The 26,467-nt window shown below is 51.5% G+C and overlaps 12 protein-coding genes across 12 annotated transcripts; 6 read left to right on the forward strand and 6 right to left on the reverse strand.

Moving 5' to 3' along the window:
• Positions 1–705: 705 nt before the first annotated feature.
• On the reverse strand, positions 706–2,221 carry PV08_10496 (uncharacterized protein; the record flags this gene model as incomplete). The annotated part of the gene is made up of 2 exons (XM_016384810.1): positions 706–1,730; positions 1,789–2,221. The coding sequence occupies 2 exons, from the start codon at positions 2,219–2,221 to the stop codon at positions 706–708; spliced, it is 1,458 nt and encodes a 485-aa protein (XP_016231412.1).
• Positions 2,222–2,680: 459 nt separating this feature from the next.
• PV08_10497 (uncharacterized protein) lies at positions 2,681–3,883 on the forward strand (the record flags this gene model as incomplete). The annotated part of the gene is made up of 1 exon (XM_016384811.1): positions 2,681–3,883. One exon carries the CDS (start codon positions 2,681–2,683, stop codon positions 3,881–3,883), a length of 1,203 nt encoding a protein of 400 aa, XP_016231413.1.
• A 451-nt stretch (positions 3,884–4,334) lies between these two features.
• Positions 4,335–5,008, reverse strand: PV08_10498 (uncharacterized protein; the record flags this gene model as incomplete). The annotated part of the gene is made up of 3 exons (XM_016384812.1): positions 4,335–4,469; positions 4,531–4,916; positions 4,975–5,008. 3 exons carry the CDS (start codon positions 5,006–5,008, stop codon positions 4,335–4,337), a joined length of 555 nt encoding a protein of 184 aa, XP_016231414.1.
• A 661-nt stretch (positions 5,009–5,669) lies between these two features.
• On the forward strand, positions 5,670–7,696 carry PV08_10499 (uncharacterized protein; the record flags this gene model as incomplete). The annotated part of the gene is made up of 6 exons (XM_016384813.1): positions 5,670–5,821; positions 5,871–5,894; positions 5,957–5,992; positions 6,059–7,330; positions 7,400–7,451; positions 7,517–7,696. 6 exons carry the CDS (start codon positions 5,670–5,672, stop codon positions 7,694–7,696), a joined length of 1,716 nt encoding a protein of 571 aa, XP_016231415.1.
• A 536-nt stretch (positions 7,697–8,232) lies between these two features.
• Positions 8,233–9,918, forward strand: PV08_10500 (uncharacterized protein; the record flags this gene model as incomplete). Its single annotated transcript, XM_016384814.1, has 1 exon — positions 8,233–9,918. The coding sequence occupies one exon, from the start codon at positions 8,233–8,235 to the stop codon at positions 9,916–9,918; it is 1,686 nt and encodes a 561-aa protein (XP_016231416.1).
• A 724-nt stretch (positions 9,919–10,642) lies between these two features.
• PV08_10501 (uncharacterized protein) lies at positions 10,643–12,439 on the reverse strand (the record flags this gene model as incomplete). Its single annotated transcript, XM_016384815.1, has 5 exons — positions 10,643–10,808; positions 10,945–11,587; positions 11,669–11,798; positions 11,868–12,017; positions 12,077–12,439. 5 exons carry the CDS (start codon positions 12,437–12,439, stop codon positions 10,643–10,645), a joined length of 1,452 nt encoding a protein of 483 aa, XP_016231417.1.
• An 804-nt stretch (positions 12,440–13,243) lies between these two features.
• On the forward strand, positions 13,244–15,055 carry PV08_10502 (uncharacterized protein; the record flags this gene model as incomplete). Its single annotated transcript, XM_016384816.1, has 6 exons — positions 13,244–13,823; positions 13,870–14,084; positions 14,136–14,263; positions 14,320–14,728; positions 14,782–14,833; positions 14,892–15,055. The coding sequence occupies 6 exons, from the start codon at positions 13,244–13,246 to the stop codon at positions 15,053–15,055; spliced, it is 1,548 nt and encodes a 515-aa protein (XP_016231418.1).
• A 117-nt stretch (positions 15,056–15,172) lies between these two features.
• Positions 15,173–16,793, reverse strand: PV08_10503 (uncharacterized protein; the record flags this gene model as incomplete). The annotated part of the gene is made up of 2 exons (XM_016384817.1): positions 15,173–16,587; positions 16,694–16,793. 2 exons carry the CDS (start codon positions 16,791–16,793, stop codon positions 15,173–15,175), a joined length of 1,515 nt encoding a protein of 504 aa, XP_016231419.1.
• A 493-nt stretch (positions 16,794–17,286) lies between these two features.
• Positions 17,287–18,062, forward strand: PV08_10504 (uncharacterized protein; the record flags this gene model as incomplete). Its single annotated transcript, XM_016384818.1, has 2 exons — positions 17,287–17,467; positions 17,560–18,062. The coding sequence occupies 2 exons, from the start codon at positions 17,287–17,289 to the stop codon at positions 18,060–18,062; spliced, it is 684 nt and encodes a 227-aa protein (XP_016231420.1).
• A 282-nt stretch (positions 18,063–18,344) lies between these two features.
• PV08_10505 (uncharacterized protein) lies at positions 18,345–20,765 on the forward strand (the record flags this gene model as incomplete). Its single annotated transcript, XM_016384819.1, has 1 exon — positions 18,345–20,765. One exon carries the CDS (start codon positions 18,345–18,347, stop codon positions 20,763–20,765), a length of 2,421 nt encoding a protein of 806 aa, XP_016231421.1.
• Positions 20,766–22,170: 1,405 nt separating this feature from the next.
• PV08_10506 (uncharacterized protein) lies at positions 22,171–22,704 on the reverse strand (the record flags this gene model as incomplete). Its single annotated transcript, XM_016384820.1, has 1 exon — positions 22,171–22,704. The coding sequence occupies one exon, from the start codon at positions 22,702–22,704 to the stop codon at positions 22,171–22,173; it is 534 nt and encodes a 177-aa protein (XP_016231422.1).
• Positions 22,705–23,903: 1,199 nt separating this feature from the next.
• On the reverse strand, positions 23,904–25,723 carry PV08_10507 (uncharacterized protein; the record flags this gene model as incomplete). The annotated part of the gene is made up of 4 exons (XM_016384821.1): positions 23,904–24,631; positions 24,681–25,437; positions 25,490–25,570; positions 25,640–25,723. 4 exons carry the CDS (start codon positions 25,721–25,723, stop codon positions 23,904–23,906), a joined length of 1,650 nt encoding a protein of 549 aa, XP_016231423.1.
• Positions 25,724–26,467: the final 744 nt, after the last annotated feature.

Consider the following 26,467-nt stretch of genomic DNA (forward strand, 5'->3'; position numbering starts at 1 on the left):
ACCGTTTGGCAACCTTCCAAGATCAAAGCTGAGGTTCGTATCTTGGGATGTGGGTGGAGATAGGTACTTGTGTAGACTAGTTTGTTAGTGTCCTTTACCGCATTGCTATACCAATTTTGGGTCTGAAAAACTCGAAAGGGAATGGCTTATCTTGCAGAACAATACGAGCTTATCTCTGGGCAAAGACGGAGAGAAGCTTCTGGCCATATTTTCTACCAGCCTCGGTCCTTGGACAGAAGCCATTCTGAGAGCTGGGATAAGGAGTAGACAAACCCCCATCATACTGAACTTCTTGTAGGATTAAGCTTCCAACTGATCAAAATCCTGCCTCGCTGTCGCCCCAAGTCTGGCAGGACATCATTCCGCTCATGGTAGCTAGTCGAGCCCAAGGACGCTATCTCCCGTGACCGCGGATTGCTGCAGCGATCGATACAAAGCTTGCTTAAAGTGCTCTCGATCAGAAGGGTTGGTGGCGACATCCATGCAATTTAATTTGCACATTTTCCAGGCTTCCCGAATACTACCCGACAAGTATAAAGGCCGTAGAGCGAGGAGACTTCAACGCGGTCGGTTCGGTATTCATCAACGGCCTCATTGAAAGTTCTCGAAAGCTCGGTTGTCAAATATACCAAGACCCCGTGCCTGATGGGATCAAAGTCTCGAAGGAGATAGTAGACGCATGTTCCTGAGAATAATCATAATCTCTCACTCCGCCACCTCGGGAAAGGTCTGCATGAAATCTCTTGATGCGAGTTGGGAAGATAGCCAGCGCGATTCGTCCAAGACCATGTCCAGCGTCTCTGACTTGTCTGAAAAGCCGACGGCGGCTGAAAGAAGACGATAGCAGGTGTTAAGATCTCTTCGCTCTAGTCGTTTGGAGGCACACATAAGTCTGGAGACTAACCAACTCAGGTGGCAAAGGTGAGGCTGGACACTTTTACAGAGAATGATGTGGTAGAGCTCCTGAGGACAAACTGGATTTTCTTTGCCCCGCTGCGAAACTTCTGTTATAATAGTTTGCAGCACATAGCTGTCTGCTATGCCCATGGAGCTCTGCAAGGATAGAGCTGCAAAGTAGAAGAGGCTTGCAAGCTTCGCTCTCTGCCATTTGGCAAAGAGATAACGATCGGCTCGGTTGGGGCATGGCCGATGGAGGACCTCAGTAATTGCATCGGGTAATGGAACCACCGAGCAGCAGAAGCCGGGGTCGAGACTTGCCATATGGCTGCTGATCCGTTCTAGAAATGCAGCTAGCTCTTCCTTCAAGAGCGTCTGCCCCTCCTCAGAGTGGGTGGAGGATGGCAATGTCTGACCAAGAGGCAGAGTTTCGCCATTGCATACAAGCGCTTCCACCCAAAAGAGGAATGTATGTATGTCCTCCTGGACTCGGAGATGGCTTACGCCGCCGTTGCTGTCAATGATTTGCTTGAGACCGTTCCAGTGCAAGCGGGCCAGCCTGGGATCATTTCGCCATTCCTGGAGATTGGCGAGCAAAGCTACAGCCACTATCGTTCCAGGACTCAGTGCAGATGGTGACACCGCTAGCTGCTCCATGACTTCACGTACAGCCAGGTTCTCTAGAACATCGATCTCCAATGGAGGTTCCGTGCCTCGTTGATACGAGAAGACCGAGGAGGATGCCGCAAGAAAGGCGCTGAATGATGCCTTACTCTTTCGGAAACTAGCAAGGAATGCTCGCGGAACCTTGGAAGGGCCATTGCAATACAGATCTGAGGCCGTGTGGTTAGTGGGCCTTTACTCTCTTGTGCACCAAAAAAGGTTACTCACAGTATTCAATGACAATATCTTCTGGTGTGGAAGGTTGTTGAACCAATTGTGTTTCGTTCTCTGTTGATTCAGCCGTTTCGCCTGGCAGAGGGCTTGAAAGAAGATCTGCACTTGACAGATTTGTGCTTGAATGACCACATGAAGCCACTTGCTGAGTCGAATCAGGCACATTGACAGCGGAATCCTCCAACGGAGATGGCGGCACACTGAGAGCAGGAGGCAAGTGGTCTTTTGCGGGTTCAGGATTAAAATCCCACAGCAGAAGCTCACCTCCTAGCGTCCCACGCTTTGTTGCACGATGCTTGGAGCCACTTTTACTTTTCTGAATCCGCCATCCGCGTTGCCGCAAGACGTGGACTTTGATCGCTTCTTGAGCAGCCTGCCCCCGGGAGTCGGAGATGAATGTGAATCTTGATTTTGCCGGGAAGTCCATCTCTGAAGACGCAATGACTGCAGCGACGAGAACCAACGACTCCAAAAGGGTGTGTGTCCTAAGGTAGTCTGGATGTGGATGGAATAGCAAAGATGAGCGAGCGATGACAAACGAGGGTTGACGTTGTGTCGAGTTCCAGACCCGTGGGCCAAGAAGCAGAGATAAGCACCTCTACACTAGGACCAACCTGGACAGTCAGTCACCGAACAGGTCTAGTCGAAGCTGGAAACTAACGTAGTGGACCCGGGCCCCCACATCTACATCTTCCCGGGACCAGGATACTTGTATCAAATGTCCATATCGCGGATTGAAGAGCTCGCAGAAGATGGATGAGTAGGAAGGTCTATGGTTGATCCGCGGGACCAGTCCGTTCACACTTCACTATAAATCAAACGCATTTCAGGATGAAGTCGGTGTTTTACCCAAAGCCAACGTGCAATCTGCTCGCAACTCCCAACGATGTGGCGCCTCAATTCAGACAAAAACTTTCACTTCGAACTCCTTCGAATCCTGGCATCAGTCCGGGGCTACGGTGCAGATGTCGCCGAAATCCTGAATGTGTGTGAGAAGCTCATCCCCGGCGACTTTGAAAGCTGGTGGCAGAATTTCTACGATCTTGCTCTTTGGGCCAAGTCGTCGGTCCAGCCCGAAGATCAACACGACCGCATCTCCTTGCGTGATGCTTACCTTCGGGCATCGAGATATTTCTTCGCAGCTCAGTTTTTCCTCCATGGAAACCCAGACGACCCCAGGCTGACTTTGGCTTGGGAGGAGTGGACGAAATGCTTCGACAAAGCCACAAGCGTGATGGAGATCCCGGCAGAGCGCCGAACTTTGCAGGCGGACGGCTTCCAAGTACCAATCATTGTTTTGCGCGCGTCGATGGACAGCCAGCCGCGCCCGGTATTGATCATTGGGAACGGTCTAGACGGCTCCATGGAGGAAATGCTGCATTTCCACGGCTTCCAGGCCCTGGAGCGAGGTTACCACGTCATATTGTACGAGGGACCGGGTCAATGTACAGTCCGCCGTCAACAAAACATTGGCTTTATTCCAGAATGGGAAAGGGTAGTGACTCCTGTCGTGGACTATGCTGAAACGCTCCCGTTTGTGGACGTCAAGCGCATTGGGCTGTTGGGAAACTCTCTGGGAGGGTTTCTGGCGGCACGTGCAGCGGCTTTTGAACACCGGCTTGCTGCTGTGATCTTGATTGACGGCATCTTCTCCGTCTATGAAGCAGTGGCTTCGGTAATTGGGCCGCAACCCATTCAGCACGAAAAGGACGGCACGAAGGAAGCCTTCTATCAGAGTCTCGAAGAACAAATGCAGCATTCGACCCATGTGAGATGGATGGTCAATCAGATCAACTGGACATTCAACACATCAACCTATGAAGTCCTTCAGCGAGCCAAGAAGATGACTCTTGAGGGCATCGCCGGAAACATCCAGTGCCCTACATTCGTTGGCGATGCACAACACGACATCTTTGTCGAAGCTGATCAGCCTCAAATGGTGGCAGAGGCCCTGGGTGAGAAGGCGACTTGGAGGAAATTCACCGCCGAAGAGGGTGCCGACGCACATTGTCATGTGGGAGCAACGGCGTTTGTTAATCAGGTCGTCCTGAAGTGGTTCGGAGACCAGATTCGGAACATCAATACATAGAAGAACATTCTAGACAGCTTATCCCAAATAAAACTTTGATACATCGAGCCAAGACCCTGTCAAGAGACTCCCTACTAAGGTCCAATCACTTCGATATGTTGGATCGAAGCAGCTGTGTGGTCTCTAAAGGGGATCCATACATGGTTCCTTGGCCACCACTTGTGACCACTGAGGTAAATATTGTTGTGCGCTGTCCACTGGTATGGCAGAATGATAATGGAGCAGGTAATCCATTTCATAGTTGAAGTTGGGATTGTTGTTAATTAAGATCCTTTTTTATCTGTCCTTTTGGCTTATGTTTTTTCACTTTTGCGCTGATGGAACGGGTTGCTCTAGTTTAAAGCGGAAAGATTGCAGTATGCCTATCTAGAGGCGGTATTGTTTTGTGTATATGTATCGACCGTATCCTATTAGTATCTCCTAACTTCAGTGGCTGGTCCTAGGCGATTATCTATTCGCTTTCACCAGATGGCATCGGAGGCAAGATGGGCTCCAATGTCTTCCCCGTCTCCGGAACTCTAGCCAGTTCGGCCGGAACAAGTACGAATAACATCACACAGTATTGGTCGGACACGTTTTTCCAGTCCTGTATGTAGTCGGTCAGCAATCTCTCAGTCGTAGACAGTCGGGGAGAAGCTAGACGTAACATGTATAGTCCCTCTTTGCACAACCACATCCCCTCGCTTTAAAGATCGCTTCTCACCATCGTCGAGTTCTAGTTGGATCTCACCCTGAAGCACCACCCCAAAGTCAAGGCTCTGGGTTCGATGGAGGATATTAAGCTTGTCTTCGGCTGGGTCTTTGACGGGGGGGAAGTGGATAACCCGGCAGATAACGCCTGACTCGTCCGTGAGACCAAGAGGCTTGTTGTAGTAGTCGACGAAAGGCACATTCAATGCCGCAGGCCAGTTCTCGGTCTTGTAGATGTTGGCAATACCTGCAATACTGCCGGAGATTGGTTTCCCCGTCAATAGATTTAGGGACAGCAATATCTCATCTGCCTCAAAGATGGCTTTCCCTTCCGGGGAGTGGCCTGTGATTGCGCTCTTGTTAGATTGACGTTGTTCTGACCACTGTGATAGTAAACGCACCTGTCACGACCCGCCGAGTTTGCAAAGAAGACATGATAGGTACTTGATGAGACTTGATTTTGGTAGGAACTTGAAGTTTGTCTGATATTTTGAATACCACTCTTATATCACCTTAAGACAAATACCTCCACCACCACCCAAGCGTCCCAAGAACTCTATGATTGTTATCTCCGGATTTGTTGATCATTGAAAAAGAGTGGGACTCGGCCCTTTTTGGAAAGTCAGGCACCGTTCGGGTATCCCCCATCCAAGATCAGGTGACGGCCAGTATAAACACAGATCGGGGCACTATTTTGACTTCTCACATGTTCTTATCACCGTCGGCTTGTAGTTGCCATTGGGGTCTGAAATGGTCTTCAAGGCCAGAACCATAACAGGGAAATAATTGCCGGTATCGTAGCTTGTGACTGACCTTCGCGACATCCCGAATGTAGGGTTGACTGTTCATTTCGAGTCTTGTGGCGAAAGCCATGAGATTTGTGGCACGCTACTGGCCTCCCATCGGTTCCTGTTCGAGTCTGTGGAAAGTGATACAGGACGATCTTCAGACAATGTCGTCCTGGACTACTCGATATCTGAGGAGGGCCACCGAGTCCCCAGGGTTATATAAATATTTGTGTCTTTGCACGGCAGCCATTCTACCATAGTCTTTCATACGCAAACTTACAAACTTCACTTGCAGAGCCAGAGACGCAATGGGTGACGTAGACCTTCCACTCGGAGAGCAATGGCATTCCCAGCCTCGCCGGCTTCGGATCATCTGTGTGGGAGCTGGGGCTGCCGGCTTACTTTTGGCTTATAAGATGCAGAAGCAAATGCGGGACTTTGACCTGACCATTTATGAGAAGTGAGTACGGCTACGGCTCTGCGCATTTGATGACGGCTGACGAGAATAGGAACCCGGAAGTTGGAGGCACATGGTAAGTCAGACAATGCCTCGATAAAGCGCTGGTGCTGGAATATACTGACATTTTCTTCCAAGGTACGAAAATCGGTATCCTGGATGTGCCTGTGACGTGTAAGTCCCTTCCTCAGTTGTTTCTTGTCCTCGAGAGAGCCAAGATTGACAGGATATTCCTTGAAGGCCAGCACATGTTTACACTTACTCCTTCGAACCAAATCCCGACTGGTCTCAGTTCTACGCATCGGGTCCAGAAATTCAACAATACTTTGTTAGGTTTGCTGAAAAGTACCATCTCCTTCCGTATATTCGCTTCGGCACAAAGGTCCAACGGGCTGAATGGATCGAAGAGCGAGGTTGCTATCAGATCGAACTGGAAACGAATGGCAAACGCTTCGAGGATTGGTGCCATGTTTTGATCAACGCCACTGGAAACCTGAACAAATGGAAATGGCCTGAGATTAAAGGGCTGCACAGTTTCCAAGGCACCCTTCTACATAGTGCTGACTGGGATACGTCGGTCTCGTACAAGGACAAGACCGTGGCAGTAATAGGGACGGGATCATCAGCAATTCAGATTGTGCCACAGATCCAACCGAAAGCAAAACGTCTGCTTACGTTCATGAGATCGGCCACATGGATCAGTCCTCCTATCGCGGCAGACATGGTCGTACAGGCCAATGCTAACGAGAAAGCCGTGGCCGATGCAGGGGCTACCGACCAGCCGATAACGTTGAACCACAGCTACACCGACTCGGAAAAGGAACGTTTCAAAAAACATCCTGAAGAGTTCTTGGCTTATCGCAAAGGGCTGGAAGCGCAATTTACGTCCCAGTTCGACCTCTACTTGACCGGTTCCAAAGCGTCCCAAGAGGCCCAGCGGATAATGCAGGAGCAAATGATACAGAGAATCGGACCTGGCCACGAAGAGTTGAAGAAAAGGCTCATCCCTTCCTGGGCACCGGGATGCCGGCGTCTAAGCCCTGGGGCTGGCTACCTCGAAGCCCTTGTCCGAAGCAATGTCACCATCGTTTATGACGAGATTTCCAAAATCGTCACCAATGGCCTGGTGGACCAGAACGGAAAATTACATGAAGTGGACCTGATTGTGTGCGCCACCGGCTTTGATGTCTCCTTCAAACCCTCATTCAAGGTCTTCGGGGTTGACGGCGCCGATATGCACCAGGAATTCGATCCGGAACCGGTCGTCTACCTGGCAATGGCAGTGCCGAAATTCCCCAACTATTTCACCATCAACGGGGTTCGTGGCAACTGGGCCACGGGAACCGCGTTGAATGCACAAGAAGTATGCATCGACTACATCCTCCAGTGTCTGCGTCGAATCCAGACTGAAGACATTCGGGCCTTGGAGGTTCGAAGGGAGCCTGTTCTCGAGCTGTACGAGCGTACCGACAGATGGCATCAACGATCTGTTTGGAACCAGGACTGCAAAAGGTGAGAGAGAGGAAACGACGTCGACTTCCACATGCATGATTGTCATACTGATCAGATCTCTCTATCCAGTTGGTACAAAAACAACATTCCCGGTGGCAAACTGTGGATCTGGGGTGGATCCGTAAGTAATAGTCGTCCCATTTGGATACCTGACAAAGAAGAGTTAACTCATCATTGTGATTGTAGTCACTACATTATCTCAAAACGCTCGAGATTGTTCGATGGGAGCACTACATGTTCCGTTATAACCAAGTCAACATTTGGGGATTTTTGGGCAACGGAAAAGTCAAGGCGGAGGTGGAAAGGGATCTTGCAGGATTGACACCATACATTCGAAATCGCGATGAGCCTTGGAGCATTGAATAGAATAGACCAAGTAGAATATAGAATTCTATACCTTTGAGAGCACAATATAAGATTCCACTGAGACACCCAGTTGGTACCAGCATTGTAGGTCCTACATGGCCATGATGTCGAGCGATCTTTGGGAGATTGTTTTGACCATGTATTGACAATTCTCAGCGAACCTAGGCGGGGCTGTTCCCTCTTCGGCAGCAGTACCTTCAATTGTGAAGCGTACTAACTAACTACATCAAAGTGGAAAAGTTTGTCCATCTCACGCGACCGCCACCTCACAGCCGGCTTCCATGTACATATTCTTCATATCCTGCAGTTATCCCAAATAGGGAAATTCAGCTCCATTTCAGGCCTAGCGTCGAAGCGGCGGCCCGAGAGGAGACAACTTGAGCCCTCGTATTGTAGGTAATCGGCATGACGTTCAAACTTCTGGATGAAATGCATATCGTATTCAACCAATATAAACAATTCACTGTCGTTGACTGAGGGACTTCTAGCAGTTCCCAAGCACTTGCACCTCTTATTCTACCCTCCCATCCGCTGACATGGGAGCGACACAATCGTCGATTCAGCCTCACATCTTGCAAACCGAGAGAGGGAAACTCCGAGGCCTGGAGTTCACTGCTGCTCAAACCGGCGAGCCTGTATACCGTCGATACACCCGCGTGCCATACGCACAGCCGCCAGTGGGAGACCTCAGATGGCGCCGGCCTCAGCCACTGCCAGAGCGATGGTCATTTAACGACACGAGCGGCGCTCCAGGGGACTACACACAGTTTGGCCCTGTATGTCCGCAGCCGACAAGCAGCCACACCCTTGCCCTCGTGGACAATAAATCCGCTGCGCCGCCAATATCCAACGTCGAGGACGAAGACTGTCTGTACCTGAACATCTGGGTGCCGGCAGGAAAGCCGCCAGAAGGAGGTTGGCCGGTGCAATTCCAGATTCATGGCGGATGGTTGCAGGTCGGCAACGCTTCCCAGACCCACGACCACGACCCATTTGATCTGTTCGTGCATTCCCGGCCGAGGATTGTTGTGGCGCCCACCTACCGGTTGAACGTCTTTGGCTTTCTCGCAGGCCGCGATCTGAGCGCGGCGATTCCTGAAGCAATGTCGGGGAACTTTGGCCTCTGGGACCAGCGTGCGGCTCTGGAATGGACCCACGCCAATATCTCCCTGTTCTCGGGGGATCCGGACAACATCGCCGTCGGTGGCCTTTCGGCAGGGTCGTACTCGGCTCTCCTCCAGCTGCACCACGACACCTACCTACCTGCCGATCGTCGGATCATCAAGCGTGTCTATCTGTGGTCCAACGCCATCGCAATCCAGCCTCACTCGACCAACTCGACCTTTCTGACCGAGCAATTCGCCTCGCTCTGCCGAGTGCACGATATCTCCCTGGGCCTTTCAGCGCCCGAGAAAGTGGCTCTGCTCCGTCGGATTCCTGCCGCAGAGTTGATCGCCAGCTTCTCCCGTCTCAAATACCATACATTTCGGGCCTCGACCGACGACGCGTTCGTCAGCTCCACGTTCCTCTCTTCCCTCCACTCGGGCCGTTTCACTTCGAAGCTGGCCGAGCACGACGTCTCGATCGTCCTAGGCGACGTCCTCGACGAGCATGCCCTCTACGCGCTCTCGAAACCGGTCACGGACTTTTCGGACCTGGTTGTGCAGTTGGAAAACTACTATCCGCACGCCGTGGCGCGGGCCTTGGTCAGAGCGCACGGTGTTTCGGAGGAGACGCATCGTTCGGATTCGGCCGCCTGGACAGAGGCCTTTGGCCGCATGGTCGCCGACGGACAGGTCCACGCTTCCGTTCGAGGCTTGACGCATCTGCTGCTTCACCCGCCGGCGCCCCATTCCGGTCTGCCCGCGTCGAATGTCCACAGGTACAGGATCGAATACCGCTGGAAAGACTCCGGGCGCTGGATTCGGCCCGGTCTCAGCGTCTGCCACGCTTCAGACATACCGATCTGGTGGGCGTCCGGATTCCGAGCGGGCTTTTCTCCCGAGGAACGAGCCGCGGCTCTACAATTTCTGGAGCCCTTTGATCGATTTTTGTACGGCGAGGAGGACGTACGATGGGGCGGAGCGGGCGGAGAGGATCGAGTGCGGCTTTTGGACAGACGAGGCCACGTCGTCGAAGGATCTACGGATCGGGACTGGGCTCGAGGGCTGGCAGTGTGGGAAGCCATCTGGAATGCTCAAAAGGAACAGGTGGCGAGCTAAACCTGTTCACCAACTACGAGTTAGTATTAGACCGACTCGGTTTTTTGTTCTCGCGCTATTGACTCTTTCGTCGACCTAGATCAATTTTTATCCGGTCTAAAAACACAATACCCAAACTTCCCAAATAGGTTAAACAGCAGTTTGCATATTTTACTAGTTAATGTCCAGACTCTCGAGTCAGCTTCAGGTTACTCTGTCTCGGACAGACCTCTGACGGTATCTAGCACTAGAAGACCATACATGTACGTACCACTCACTACTAGCAATCATAATGATCACATCATCAATCTTGTGTTGGGATTATCACACCATTCTCAAAGCTTGGGGGAGGTCACCTGTATATACATACGGTCACCGTAAGAATGAAAATCAAGCAAGTACCACTTTAACTACATATGTATGTACTACGAACAAACAGTTCTTAGGTAGTTTACTAAGTAGTAGTATCGTAAGTTGCTAGTAGTATCGTCTAAATAGAAATGTCGTCAAAAACTAACTTGACTCTGTCGATATTTACTAGCACTCACTATATGCTCTCTATGTCTGGTCCACATTCAACTCCACTGAACCCAGGGGAGGGATGGAATCAGTCTCTAGGCTTATGTCATGCATGTATCGTAAGCAGTAGGTAGTACTGCGGCGAAATACTACTTACTTTACTACGTACTGCCCACAGCCAACTTGGTAACGAGTAGGACAATATTACTACTACCCCTACTCTAACCTAATTTTCAAGTTTCTCAAAGACAATCTTGCAGCACTGCCCTTTAGGGCGACTGGCGATGATCTGATCCTCCATATCCATATCGCTATTCATCAGAGGTGAGACAGACGTTCGGTATCGCGAATAGACTTCACGAAGGAGAATCTTCATCTCTGCAATCGCCAGGCTGTACAGATTAACAACACGGTGTCAGCTGCACATCTCAAACCACGAATACAAGAAGGTACAAACAGGAGAAGAAGAAGAAGAAGAAGAAGAAGAAGGAGACGACGGGTAAAGAAAACGACAACCACACGACTTACTGTCTTCCCAGGCAACCTCTCCCGCCAACGCCAAAGGCAAAGAACCAACGATTCCTTTCCGCGACAGCCTGCGCATCGGTATCGAGCCAGCGACCCGGTTGGAATTCCAGCGGGCGAGGAAAGACGTTAGGATCCTTGTGGATCGTGTAAGGCTGGCAGCTCACAATCGTGCCGCCGGGCATGAAGTAGCCGTCGATCACGCTGCCCTCCTGTGGTACACAGCGAGGGAACGACATGGGGATGGGCGGGAAGCATCGGAGAGCTTCTTTGATAACCGCATCCAGATACGGCAACTGGTCAAACGGAGTTGTGGGATTCTGCACCAACTCTTCACGCAGAAGTGATTGTACGTTCTGCGATTGGGGGTTCGGCAACGACAGGTAATGCATCAGGAAACATAGTCCGTCTCCTGTGGTGTCGACGCCAGCAGCCAGGTGATCTTTACATTCTGCAGGAACGGCGTAGGCCGGCATGTCGGTCGCTTTTGCCTGGGCTTGGAGTTTGGACAGGAGGCTGAATGGAGAAGGGTCGGAAGCGGCACTCGCGCTCAGGACGTAATCGTTCGACAACGGCGCCGGCTTGGGGGGGTTGAGGTAATGGATAATCTTCGACGCCCACGGCATGTAATAGAGTGCCACGTTGCCTGTTGAAATATTGCAATGGTCAGAAACAACTCAGAGGCTAGATGTACCAGTTCGCTAAGCTCGGTGATGGATGATCATACTTTTCAGGCTGTCGTGGTAGGAAAGTTCTTTCATCAGGCGGTAATCTTTTTCGTCTCTGTTGGCATGCGTGCCGTGCGGATGGAAAAGCTGATGGGTTACGCCGTCAAGTGCGAAACAGTGCAGGAAGGCCTTGAAAGACAGATCAGTACCAAAACACTAGTGAGTGGCATCCCACTTCAAGACGCTTCTTTAACTCACATAGATATCGGCATAGCCCTGCGAAGAGCATGCCTTGGTACATTGACTCAAAAAATCTTTGGCATGGTCCGAGATCCCAAGTAAGATGTCAGGCTTCATGACGTTGCTATTAGCGTAGCGATCTGCAAGATATCTCTTCATGTAACTATGCTGGTTGATTGTCAGTCCATCAACTCCCAGGTACCAATATTATTGACCTTGGTACGTACGTCACCTCGAATAAGAGTTGAAAACAAGGTTCGCGTGTTGAACTGAGTGAAAAGCGAGTAGAATGGAGTCTTGTCGTACCCACTGCCACCAGACATGTAGATTTCTTTGATTGCGTCGACCGTGGCGAAGGACACTTCATCGGGTGACAAACGGACCACGGGGCCGTATCTCTGATGCAATTCATGGATATAAAGTCGTCGTCCATGGGTGAATTCCTTGTACTTGAGAACAAATGAGGTGAAGATCGTGTACCACGGACCTGGGACTTTGGCCAGTGGCGACCGTATCTTGGATATGGTGCTGATGAGTCCGGCAATGATAAGTAGGTATGGCAGAAGCCACAGGGCTCCGATAATGAGCATGATGGTAGATAGTTCTGACTTATCCCTCCACTGGGGGTTTCACCTTCTATGAGTCGATGGCGCGTGAATGTCTCCGACCAAGTTCAGACGGTGTGAGGATATTGAGGCCGTCCAACTTTGTCGTTGCTGATAGGCTTTTATATCATGAGCCGCGAGTATATGCCAAAAACAATAAATAGTTCTATCATATGCCCTGGCAGACTCTTACCAGGACGCCTTGATTCGGAATGGTCCAACGGCAAGGTGTTCTCAGCAAAAGGGGAAGCTTTGGGCGAAACAATTTCGTAGAGACCCTCGCCGGCAACAACGTCAAAGCGCTGGAATAATAAGCAAGAGCCAAACCGAGAAGGATGAGGCGACAGAATGCAGTGTCGACTTCGAAGTTCGGCCGGGGCCTGTGGTAGATCAATGGTTAGATAAACATGTCGATGCTCGTCGTTATCTTATCCATCGCATCGTCCTTCTCCGTCTGAACTAGCGCCCAAACACTGTGCACAGGATCTATCTCGAGCGGATACGAATACTCGACCACACTGAATGCCGTCTCCCCGACTTTCCTTGTTGGGAATAGCAGGCAGTCCCGATCAAGAGGAGTCAACGACCATTCCGTCCGTCCAAGACTATCTATGCTTAACCAAGCGATATGAAGTCGAACAGGGAATCTTATCTAGTAGACATGAAGCCGCGCCAATGCCCACGCGACAGGATAGTACATATAAGGCATGTAGATGGCCACGCAGCGCTTCAAACCGCACACTTCTCAACCACGTCCATATTCAAACTATCCCCGATATGCCTACCAAGATGGCTATCCCCCTAGATAATACCTCCGCCATATCTGCTAGGGGTGACAACCTCCAGTCGTCCGAGGTGACAGCTGCGAAGCCCAAAGTGCCGGCCCCAACCAACGACGTGCTTGACCCGCTGAACTGGTCCAGACTCATGAAGTACAACATCATTGCAATTGTTTGCTTCTTTTACTTCCTGTTGACGTACCTCACAACGGCTCCTGTCCCATCCTTTTCACTGTTGGAAGAGCAATTCGATGCGTCCTACAACCAAGTGAACTGGTCATTCGGCATATCCGCATTTGGTCTGGCCTTTGGTCCGCTCGTGACGTCTTCGCTGGCTGAAACATACGGACGGCGGATCGTTACTATTATCTCAACTTCAATGGCAGTGCTCGCAAGTGGCTGTACTTCAATCAAAGGCCAAACGATTGGCCAATATATGGCCGCCAGATTTTTCCAAGGCTTCGCCGCCGGGCCAGCAGCAAATGTCGGCTTAAGCATCATCAACGACGTCTCCTGGGAGCACGAAAGAGGCTTCCGTATCGGCTTATGGGCAATGGCCGCAAATATCGGGAGCGTACTTGGTGGTTTGAGTATGTCTCTGAATCTCGCGGCTCGGCCTGTGCTGACTTTTCGCAGTCGGTGGATTTATAGCCACCGTTGATCAATACTGGGTAGCATATCATGTCACGATGGCATTCGCCTTCCTTCTCGTCTGGGAGGTGCTCTTCCTGCCAGAGACACAATATCCTCGTAGTGTCGTCGTCGAGTATGAGCGCCAACATGGTGCATCCGAGATTCATGACGGAGGCTCAACTCTTGATATGAAAAGAACCAAACAACTTCCCTGGCTAGTGAGACTGATCCGAATCTCACCTAAAAGTTCGACTGCTGATGAAATGCAGAATATTCGCAAAATTCCGGGTGTCGCCCATCCAAAACCATGGGAGACATTGATAACCTTTTGCAAGCTCTGGGCGTATCCCAGACTTGCGGTGAGTGTTTGTGGTTACATTTTTCTCCATTATTGGTGGTATGTTGCTCTCACAACCCAATCGACGTATGAAGTGGGCACTAAGTGATCCTAAGGATTGTCGCTTTGCTCTCGATGATTCCGGCTGCGTACTATGAGTACAAGATTCAGATCCAAGGATTGTTCTTCACGGGACCTCTAATTGGCGTGATATTTGGGGAACTCTTCTGCTCTGGACGATTGAGCGACTATATCGTAGCTCGCTTGTCGCAGAGGAACGGTGGTATTCGGAAACCAGAGATGCGGCTTTGGCTTGGCTATCCTGGTGCCCTGTTGTCGGCCATCGGGTTGGCCATCTGGGGAGCTTCGGTGGAAAAAAGCTGGCATTGGATCACTGGCCAGATTGCCCTTTTCCTTTTTGCCGTTGGGCTCCAGGCCGGCAACACCACATTGACAACCTATATTGTCGACAGTTACCCCGAGCACGCCATCGAGGTCATCACGTTTTACTCAGTGGTTATCAACGTAAGTCTAGTCCAACTCTTGCTCCTTCAAAGCTTTGCCAATAACTCGGACAGATGTCGGCCTTTATCGTCCCTTGGTACATCTATGATTGGACCAATGCTGTTGGTAAGTGATGCCCAGGTCTCGTCTTCTAGACTTCTTGATTGACTCAAATCTGTGATAGGGTATGGCTGGTGCTTCGGCACACAAGCTATCATTTGTGCAGTTTGTCTACCACTGACATATTTGATTCTCCATGGTCGGCAGTGGAACAAGCCAATAGTTTTGACGTCTGATGAGCCCATAATTGGCCTAAGGAGGGAAAATGCTGAGCCAGAGAAGTCGTAGGGATATGCACAAGCCATAGGGGCGCGTGGAGATCACGACGGCTATGTCGGCTCAATATCAGTATGGCAGAAAGTCCCAACCACGTGCAGCTAGAATTTGTCAATTGTCAAATCTGTGTCAATGAGAAGAGAGAGTCAACGTACTCGAAAAGCTTTCCCAGCTTGTTTTGCCATCTGCTGATGCTAGCCAGAAGTCTTCAAGTACCTCCAATGCCTGTTTCATGTTAGGGAGATGCAGATGATTGTACATTTCTTTTAACAGCAGGGTGATCTTGGTACGATCAGAGCCACGAGCCTCACAACCAGCAGTGAAGAGCGGAGTGGTAAGTAAAGTCAGTGGCGAGAGTGTTGCGGCAGGCTTAATTCTGCTGACGCAGTCAATGATCCTCTTGACGCAGTCTTGGACCAGCGAAGAATCGGAAGAAAGCAATCGTATCTGTCGGTGAATGTGTATGAGCGCAGTGTGCTGGTAAGCCTCATTACAGAGAAGAAACTCCTCAAACTGTTTGAGCGATAGACCATGTGGCTCTGGAACATTGGATATTGCTGTTCCCGACCTGTCACGGATGATCATGCGGTTGATCAATATTTCGAGACCATCAGCCTTACGCAGAAAGTCTGCTTCGGAAAGCTTTGAAGGTTGGTTAGGTGGTCGAGTTGCACGACGTCTTTCCCATGCCAGTGCTCCTATCTCTCTCAGAGCTTTCGCAAGGTCATCTGTGCAGCCAGTGTATGCGTCAATACAGATCGGAGTATCACTCGGATCACCTAGGCTACGAGGTCCTAAGGAGCCTTGCATATCCTCCTCCAGGCCCTCGGGTGTGAGGGCCACAAGCGCCTCCGTGATATTGTACCAGCGCCGTAGGAACGGCAAAGAGGCGTCCTTCTGGAATTCCCGGATATCCTTTTGCCGTTCCATGGACGAGAAAAGCGCTTTTGCGCCTAAGAAATGGGATCTCCAGGTACTGAGGGTTGGTGAACCAGAGATAGCTTCACACAAGAACAAGGTACGGATAGTTGCTAGCTGTGGTCCCGGAGAGCCTCCCACAGGTTGCTGAAGCTCCCTCCGTAAGTGTGCGATGCTGGTGGTAGTTAAATGAGCCACAACGTCACTTCCTTCATCTCTGGGCCTATGGTCAGAGTTGGACATAAAGGAGTTTAGATGGATGGCGGCGAGGGCGAGGGTCGCATGGAGTAGAGCTGGGTTCGCGACAGCCATAGGGATAATTACTTCACAGACTTCTCGGTGTACTAGGCTGTGGGTCGCCAGGGCTTGAGAAGCATTGTGCATGAAGTATTGAAGCAAGTGACGGTTATTTGAGGCCATGAAGGACAGTGGGTCAACAGATATAGGGACTGTAAGATCGAGGCCGCTCCGACTGGGAGCTTGGGCAGACTGCATTAATGAGAGTTGCTGCCGACTGGACGAGAACGAGTTGTCTGGTGTTGAGCTGGCCTCCGTGTTGGAGGGCGTAGCTGGCGCCGTAGCTGTCAAGTGGTTTGAAGAGTAGACAAACCCTCCGTCGGACGTGGCTATGATCGTAATCAGTATGGTCGGTTGGTACCGGGGCCTATCGCTAAGTTACCAATTCTTCGAGCTCCATCTCCGGAGCCACTCTGCGATAGACAAGATCCAAACCGAGACCGGACGAAAGGGCGTCCACCGAATCTGAGCCGTTTCTCGTATATGCAGTCTGCTCCGTCCCTCGTGCATCGGGCACACTTGGGGGACGATTCATCACATTTCTGCCGTCGCTGCTTGCATCGAGAACATCCGTTCCAGGATCGAGGTGCAGGTGTCATCCTTCTCGAAGATCGCGCTGTTGGGGAAAAGTCGCAAGTGGACACATTGTCATCCTAATCATCTTCAGAGTGTACAGTTTTGCTCGACGGAGAGGGGGGAAATAGTGAATTCAAGAATTGATGTATAAAGGAAGTGACTAAATGTCCGCGTTCGCCTCAGCTCATCCTTATCCCTACACCAAACCAAAAGGGGAATGATGAAGCGACGCTTTTTCCTCGGAGATGCGCGTGGTTGGTTGGTGTATCGTTTTACCAGCTTCGCTACAAGAACAAACATGTGAAGCTGTCTCTCTGTTGCTGGTTAACCCGAGGAAGGACTGCACTTCCTATCACCACAGATCAACACATCAGGGATTAGCCAGTGCACAAAAGACATTGCGTCGTCGGAATTTCAGAGCTCGAGACGTCGCTAGGACACAGATAGTCGCCATGTCGTCGAGATTGTCTACTCGTGTCAGTATACGCTGGGTCCCTGGAGAACCGTCGGAACCCACGGACACATTGGTCATGAGTGTTGGCGGCTGGTACGTCGATTTGCGTATTACAAAGTCAGATGGGACTATCGACTGGGCAATGGCCGGAGAGAGACTGATCCTGTCCCAAGAGCCATGTGAGTCATTGACTTCCCAGCAACCAGCGAAACATCATCTCTACATATATATATCTGCAATTGACGGCTGATTTGACTGATCCCCCGGCCAGTAACCTGCCAATGGACGCATTGGATCGACTCAAGAGGATATACGGAGCCCGACGTAGGCAGCTTCAAGCCTGGATCCGAAGACACGGACAGTGTAGAGACAGGAAGCATGGTCAATCCCGAAACCAACCAATTGACCCCCTATGAGGAAGTGTGGAGGACTTTGTCTGCATCGTCGACCGAGATCTTTGCCTATGCTTGGATCCTTCGCAGCACAGACGGACGAACATTTCTTGGGAGAGTGGGAGGTGATTTCTTGGGGTTGAAGGGCGGCGAAGAAGGACCGGTAGGAATGGAGGGTTTTTGCGCACGAAGAGAAAAATGGGACCAAGGGCGAGATAGCTGGACAACCCAGTATGAGGCTGGAGATCTGACGAGAATTGACGGTCTTCCCAAAGTGGCAGAGAGTGGTGGGAAGTTTGGATGGGAACAAAGCTGCAAGATAGGCGACACTGTTGACGCGTTTGGCGGTAAATATCTTGTCTGTGCAATCGAGAAACTGTGATGATGCCTGTGACAATTGCAACATTGCCCCCGCCGATGAGTCTTTCTTGTTCCAGCACAAGCAGTCGACAGTCCGTGGTAGTTTTAGCCCCAGTTGTTGCCAGGGACTTGGAGGGTGTTGAGGGACGGTGCACGTGATCACATGTGGTTGCTGCGGAGACAGACAGTAAACAGATCGCCGGCTTTACATCGGGCTGCATTTCAACCAGCCGAGTCGACGACGGCTCTCTACAGATCAAGGAGCGTGTAGTTGAATGAGCCATAGACGCAGAATCACACACAAATGTCGCTGTACCTATCCGACGATGACTTGCCTGATCTTGCGGCCATTGTCGCTCCTCGACCACTCATGGCCACGAGCACGAATGCCTCGGTGCGAAGATCACCACGAAAGAAAGCTGGACCTGCAGTTTGCGAGTCCAGATCACCCCATAAGAAGGACACTACAGTAAAGAGTCTTATACAAGAACCGCAAATTCATCTAGAGTCTCATCAAACTTCTGGCCGATCTCCCGCAAAACGAACCAAGCCTCCGAAAGCGGCCTCAATTGTTGATGCGATCCCGAATCTTCCTCGAAATTCGTCTACTACGGAGATGCTCCTCACATCCAACAATCGCCGGTCGGCTGCAAGTCCTCAATCGAGTCTTAGACTAACGCATGTTGCTTCCTTGCGGCTTCCACAGAAATCGGTGGCGATGGGGGAAGGGGAGGACCAGGAGGAGCAGACTGTGTCGAGGTTGGTGTTGGATACGCACCGACTGCAGAGCAATGATGCAGGAAGCATGTCTAGAATGTCGCGCATAACGGAGGCAGCTAGAAGGTCAGCTCCAGAGAAAACCCGTAAGCAGAAAGCAGCAGGGAGCCTTGCGAGCAGATTTGTGCTGAAAGAAGCACGATGCAATGACGACGTCGAAAGCTCGATGGATGAAGAAGACGAAGATGAGGATACAGACCTTAGTGGCTTCATCGTTGATGACAATGCGGACTTGAGCTACTATGGAACTTCAGCATCCGAGGCCGACGACGACTGGGTAGCACCCACCCAACAACCTCGACGAGCATCACCTCGAAAGAGGCTACACCGAGGTCGACGAAGTCTCCAACGAAGAGAGCCTGAGGAGGGCTCGTATTCTGAAAAGGAGAATAGAATTAACGGTGGACTGGCTGATGCCCTCCGAAACATGCGGCTGAAGGAAGACACAAATGAAGTGAAAGAGAAGATAGTCGAAGTCATCGACCTTACTACTTCGCCTCTCACTTCACCTAAATTAATATCAACCACGGCTCAGCCCATCAACTCACCTCAGTTTATCGATTCCAAGAAGCCTCCGACCTTCACAGGCACGATTAATGTCTTCGACGCCCCGATCAAGCTGGCACCGCCATCTGAGAAACCTAGTCTCATAGATACGCCTCAGCTTGCGGGTGTTAGTGCAATGGAGAAGACGGAAGATCAGGTTCCTTCAGAGATTCCAGCTAACAATGAAGTCAAGACACCACCAGCCACTCCACCCAAGTCTCCAGTGAAGTTGAAGTCACCTTCGAAGTTGCTATCTCCATCCAAACGACAATTGATCCCTCGGTCGCCTCATCGTCAAAGCACTGATGCTTTTTGGGACCATAATACGGTCAATGAATGGATCGACGAGTACTCACCAAAGAAGGCTCCGGCAACGTCTCCAAAGAAAGTTGGCCTTGCAAGGTACCAGATCTGGTCCGATTCTGAAGAAGATCAGGACGAAGATATGACGATTTCAGATTCCTTTCCGAGTCCTTGTACATCGCCTCGAAAGGCCGGGGGTAAAGGACGGTCGCCCACCAAGAGCCCCGAAAAGGAGGAAAAGAAGCGTCAAGCCGAGGAGAAGCGAGCAGCGATGTCAAGAAAGAGAAACTTCGACAGTAGCAAAGTCCAGCTCGCCATTGACCTTCTGAGGGAACTTGACGTGGGTGTGGCTGATTCACAACTCGGAAGACTAGCTGCAAGCACCGGCGGAGTGAAAATCATTTGGTCCAAGACCCTTCGATCGACTGCGGGCCGAGCAAACTGGAAGCGCACTGTGACGAAGTTGTCCGGGTCACCAATCAAGGGAGGAGAGGTTAGTGTTCCTGGCGTGAAAGTGCAGCATTTTGCTAGCATCGAACTTGCCGAGAAGATCATCGACTGTGAGGATCGCCTCGTCAACACGGTTGCTCACGAGTTTTGTCACCTGACAAACTTCATGATCAGCAACGTCCGTGACCAGCCACATGGAGCCTCATTCAAACAGTGGGCGGCGAAAGTGACTTGTCATCTGAGGAAGAGCCAAGTCGAGATCTGGCGTCAGGTCGAGGTCACTACGAAGCACAGCTATGTGATCAACCACAAGTACCTGTGGGTGTGTGCCGGGAGAGAGCGTTCAGCGGCAATGGCCTTCCTCAACATCGAAGAAGACGAAGGCTGCGGCGCAGAATACGGCCGGCACAGCAAGAGTATTGACCCGGAGAAGCATCGCTGTGGGAAATGCAAAGGTCGTCTGGTCCAGGTACGCCCGAAGCCCAGAGCCAGTCCGCGCAAGAAACTGTTGGACGCCCCGGTGAAAAAGGGAAGAGAAGGCAGCACGGACAGTACGACAAGTTCGAATTCCAGTTCGAGAATGAGTGCTGGGAGTGACAGCACCGGCACTGTGGGACGGATGATTGACTACGTCGAACTGAGTGATTAAGAAGAAAAAGGGAGAAGTCGACTGCTCCGTCGAAGACCACTGATTGAAGAGGATTGACACGGTCTTGTCGTCTTTGTACAACAGAACAAACGGCACGACTCCACGGTTACTGGCGTTGGTCGATTTTATCATGTTGCATGTAATGGGTTTTGGTTGAGTTGTCGAATATTGGAAACCAGACCGATTGATAATTACCTGCATCGCATGCGTTGGGGACATACATACATTGTGTACATCAGTCCGGCAAAGGTTTCGGGGTTCGATTTCAGAAGACCCGAGACGCATTATGCACATGGACGGATCCTTGTCGAGAGTCTTGATTAAAAATATTGGGTATTGACTGTGCCATGGATGATCGGTCGGTACCTGGTTTTCTTTGGATGCCCATAGGTACCTGAGTGAAGTCCCAATCCTATCTCGAGACAGGTCAGAGGTTCAAGATAACGTTGATTTTGTTTTTTCTCCCTTTTCCAATATCAAAAATAAATCAGCCCAATGGTGGCTGATTGCTCTACTCTCCGTGTATTTTTTTTGCAAGTTGTTGATGTTTCGGTGAGATATCGGCCTCCGGAAGTTTACGTGGCATTGCTGAGCTATATTTCTACATACCTATATACCTACATATGTACCCTTGGGTACCTGCATACCTACCCCAGGGCAAGTAGGCGTGCCTGAACCTCTGCCGGGAACTTATACCCGCAATTCCCACCGGCAAACGGGAGTGGCGTGAACGTCGTCGAGTCGATGAAAAGGTACAGGTACACTCGAATCCACGTCCCGGTTAGATACCTGTATCTCTCTCGACTCGACAGGGAGAAGCCGGCCAGCCAGCCTCTTCATCCAGACCATACCAAACCATAGACGGCATATGACATCGCACGATGCTACGACAAAGCATGCCATGCCATGACATACCAGTTACCATTCCCTGCACCGACCCTCCCCGGCCCTCTTGCGCCGCACCACGTCTCCATGATCCAGTGGAACAGATCCCGTACGTCTTGGGGGTGGTTTGTTGTCGTTGTCCCCTCTCCTCTCCCCCTCACCACGCTCGCATTCATTTTCGGCTCCGCCCAAGTTGATTTCCTCCTGACATCGTATCGTATCGTACCGAAACCCGATAAGGGAGAGGGAGAGACAATGCTCTCTGACCATAATCGGGCACAGACGACGATTGAAGGAAGCAGGGTCATCGATGGCAAACGTGTCGTGTCAGGTTATCCCACACACCCACACTCCGTACCACTCACCCTTCGTTCCCCGTTTCGTAGTGCTTTGCCCTTGCTTTCCTCCCTCCCCTTCCCCCCCCTCGTCTCATTCGTAAGTGTCGTGTAATGCCATTCCAGAAATGCTCGTTCACTCAGTCTCCCAAACCCCCCCTCCTCCCGCACCCCAAATACTTAATTTAAGCAGCAGCACCGAAGAGGCCGAAGTCACGGACTTCCAAGGTGGCCACAACCCTCTCGAGCAACTCTCTGGCAAACACCACCTCGGCCTCCACCTCGCCTTCGTCCAGTGCAATCTCCTTCATGGGCACGTTGATGCGCACACAAAGATCCGTGGCGTAATTCTTCATCCGCACGAGTAACTGGAGTTGGTATACGGTGTTGTGTGCCGAGTTCGACGACGACGACGGGTTTCCCCCTCCCCCCCCTCGTCGAGACCGGGGATCCACGCTGTCGATGGTTCCGGCGGCCACGAACGTCGGAAACCCAGACAGACTCGGGTGGTGCATGGCGATCCTCTCCGGCGTCTGTAGCGGCGACCTCAAAGTGTCCGGTGGCGCGATCACGTCTGTGAAGTGGTACTTTGCTGCGTTGGCGTCGATGGCGTCTTGTGTCAACACGGCGCCGTTCGTCAAAGGGTGTTGTTGGCCAGACCCAGAACCCGGGGCTGGCGGTGGTTGGACGTAGTCGTTCAGTTCGAAAATCACAGACATGAGCGTCGTGGGCGAGAGGAAGACTTCTTGATGGTCGGGGATCTGGCGGATGTCACTGTCGTCGGAATCGTCAGCGAATGTTCTTCTGGGGGCGGTAGGATTTTTGCGGCGCAGTCAATGCATGACATGTCTAGGTACATGTATGTGTGTACGGCTGCTTGCAAGGACAGGGGAAAGGTAGCAAGTAGTATACTTGACCGGGCGTACTGAGTGACCCGTCCGCGAGAGTAGAGGACCAGTAGGACGGATCATGGTCAGACCCAGCGTGCCCGGGACAGCATTGCAACCTCGTCGAGTTTCCCCTTCTCCCGGGTGTACGACAAAACTCTTGCAGTCGTCGCAGACTAGATGCGGGTGTGTGTAGACAAACATGGCGATGGGGCGTAATTTACCTCGAATCGATGAATTCCGTCGGCAACTCTACTGCCGCTGCACCTCCATACAGTTCTCGGACGCCATACGTGGTCGACATGCTTGTTGCCCTGGTCGGATTCAGAGGCTAGGGAACTGGCGAGGTAGTTCCTGACTTGGGAACAATATCCAGGAGAGCAATGAATGGGCCACGGTACCGCTATGTTTGTCGGCTTGTGGGTGCGCGTGTGACTATCAGAGACTCGTTTCGTTTTGTCGGTGCAAAAGATAACTTTAAATAAAAAATTGGAGGCGCCTCTTTCACCAGGCAGCACAGGTGGACTGATGCCTGTCCGAAACCATCTCCAATAATTATGCACTACGAGCAGCACTGCTTCAAGACACAATGCCACCTGGACCGAGTATCAGGATCTGTTCAAGAGTCCGCGGAGTGATAGTATGTCGTTGATTTGAGGACCGTCTTCAGTCCCACGATGGCCTGATGTCAACCGACATTCACCCGACCCCAAGGCCACGAGGCCACGAGGCTGCGAGGCTGCGAGGCTCCCATGAAGCATCCAATGCAATTCCATGTATTGCGAAGCACTGCCTACCATTGCCGTGATCATGCAAAGCGAGACTTCATTATGATCTGTCAATTGAATTTCAATTCTTTTCAGTTACAAATTAAACAAACCAAACGCAACGCTAGCCGGCTCCCAATGCCCTGAGATTACATGCTTGCATGTGGTCAAGTTGTGCCTAAGCCCACCTAGAGTAGACCCTGGGGTTCCATAGGGACGCGGTTCACTAATGAAGACATGTCCACCTTGAAACTGCCCCATCACCTACAACAAGATCATACCAGCCCCCGACACAAATGCAACCGTGAGGAAGGACACAACTTGCAGGAGGCCAACGTGGGCTGGTGCGGAAAAGCCAGGTATACCGGCACTGGAGCTGCTTGAACTGCCACCGCTGCCGGAGCCGGAGCCAGAACCAGAACCAGAGGCACCGGTGCCACTTGGTTGCGATGTGACTGTGCCAGTGCCTGCACTACCAGCCTGGCTGATCAATTCCGCGCAAGTGCCGGTTGGAGTGGCAGGAGACTGCGTTTTCGCAGATCCTGAAAAGTCGCAAGCCGATGCGCCGTTGCCAGCCGTCAGTTGTTGTTGGTAGTAGTTGTTGAGTGCGAAGGCAAGTTGTTGAGTAGGGTCGCACATCTCGTACGCGCCGTAATGTCCCTCGGTGCCATTCGCTGTGATTCCGTCGCAAGTTCCTTCACCCAAACCACACACTACGCCAAACAGCTCACCAATGCCGTCACCAGAGACGTTGTCTGGAACACAGCTCAGAGCATTGTACATGCATTGGCAAAGTTCCTGGTTTGGCGTAGGAGGAAGATCGGACGACGCTTGCCAATCGCTGCCGACAGTTGGGCAAGCCTGGGCAGCGGTGTTGGTTGGGTTGTAGCTGGCGGAGTTCACTCCAGTTGGGTTGACCGAGGCCAGTTCGGAAGATAGATAGTTAAAGTCGTCCAAGGTGCTGACCGAGTTGCCATCGACACTGACGAGACCTAGCCAGACATTAGCTGCGGAGAGGGTGGAGGGTCACGACTTGCTCACCGTAGTCGTTCGCTTCCTGGAAGTACATGTAGACAATTCCACCAGACCAGACGGGGGACATTTGAGGGCCATACAACGCGCCAACTTCAGTAAACTTGCGAGGCTGGACAGTATTGCAACCATACTCGGCGAAGAAGACGGGAACATTGTACGACGAGAACTCCGCGGTGCGCTCATCGTAGCCCGACTCGGTATAGCTAGAGTCACCGCACCAAGAGTAGATGTTGTAGCCCCAGAAGTCAATCGCCTGGGAACGGTCGCCGCAGTCGAAGTAGTCGGCCAAGTTTACGCGGATGTCTGCATCATCGTTCGTCGCGTAACCAACACCCAAAGGTCTGTAGTTCTTTTGCTTGATGTATGCCTTCATATCCCGTACAGCTGCCTTGACAAAAGCGCTGGCGTCGGTGTTGGTACTATTGTTTGAGACTTCATTGCCCGCAAAGAATCCCAAGGTGTTTGTGTAGTTCGCCAGGGCATCCACAACCGAGGTGTAACGTCCGTAGAGGTCATCATTCCACGAAGGAGTGTCACGGTTGATGGACTGGCCGGGAGCAGACAAGTCGGAAATGACATAGATGCCGGCGTCAGCCAACGCTGACATGCATTCGTCATGGTTCTTCGTGGGATCGATCGCATAAGTACGGATGACGTTGGTTCGCAGAGCCACGAGGTAAGGAATGTCTCTCTTGCAAGAGTCAGGGTCGGCAAGGGGGTCAATATAACTGTCGGAACCACCAGATGAACCCGAGGTGGTGCCCTGAAGAGACTGGTCAGTGGAATCCGTCCAAGGGAATGCTAGGCGATCTCACGTTTCCAAGGTAGTCCTGTTGATACGCAACGCCTCGCATGTAGAACTGGGTTCCGTTGGTTTTATAGAAGAATTTGGAGCCCTGAAAGTCGGACAGGAGTCAGCGGATGGCCGTCATCGGCTTGGAACATGTTGGCGCAGCCGAATGTACCTTGATCACAATAGGGTCTACGTCTGCTTTTGCAGTGAGGAACAGAGCGGCTCCTGCCAAAGCAACTGACGTGAAGCCCTTCATTTTGGTGAAAGTGGTGAGATATCGAAACGAATGGTGTTTTGGTTCACGGTCGACTCTGCAACGTCACGAACAAGGGAGGTTTTGAGTCTGATGGACCAAAATGCGCGGGAAATGATCTGCCCTTGCCTAACAAAGGCAGGAATGAAAGACGACAAGATAGGATTCAGAAAGAGTGCGAGAAACAAAACCCGTAGCAGTCGGCAGTAAACGAAGCCTGCGACTGGAATCTACACCTAGTGATGTGTTGATGGTGCTTGAAGAGAAGAAACCAAGACGAAACACTCTCAAGGGACTCAGGGATTGAGGATCATAATACACAAAACCACAGTCCCAATTTAGGTGCAAACGTGTCGCAGGCGCGGGAGTGACGGCGTTCAAGCAAGTGTCTGCTCGAGGTCCAGGCATGCGACACGCCTAACGTGGACGGTCCAAAACACCTCTGTTGTAGTGGCCGTTGCCAGCTGCTAGCAGTTCACCGAGGACCCGAAGTCCACCCATCCACTCTCTCTATGGTAACAATCAACCCCCTACGGCCTACGAGTACATAGCTGTGCCTCTAGGGAGAGGATGCTACCCTCAAAGAGCGCTCAGACTTTTACCGGTGAATCGCCATTGGCCATCCCCTATGCGCAGATCAGTTTCTCTGAGCATTTCCCGCTCCTTTTCGGTCGAGCGACACGCGTCCTGTCTTCCCTACCACGATTGTGCTTTGGCTTTGTTGTCTTCTTCTCGGGTTGAAGCTGT

This window comes from Exophiala spinifera (assembly GCF_000836115.1).
Source record: "Exophiala spinifera strain CBS 89968 unplaced genomic scaffold supercont1.8, whole genome shotgun sequence".
Classification (NCBI taxonomy): domain Eukaryota; kingdom Fungi; phylum Ascomycota; class Eurotiomycetes; order Chaetothyriales; family Herpotrichiellaceae; genus Exophiala; species Exophiala spinifera.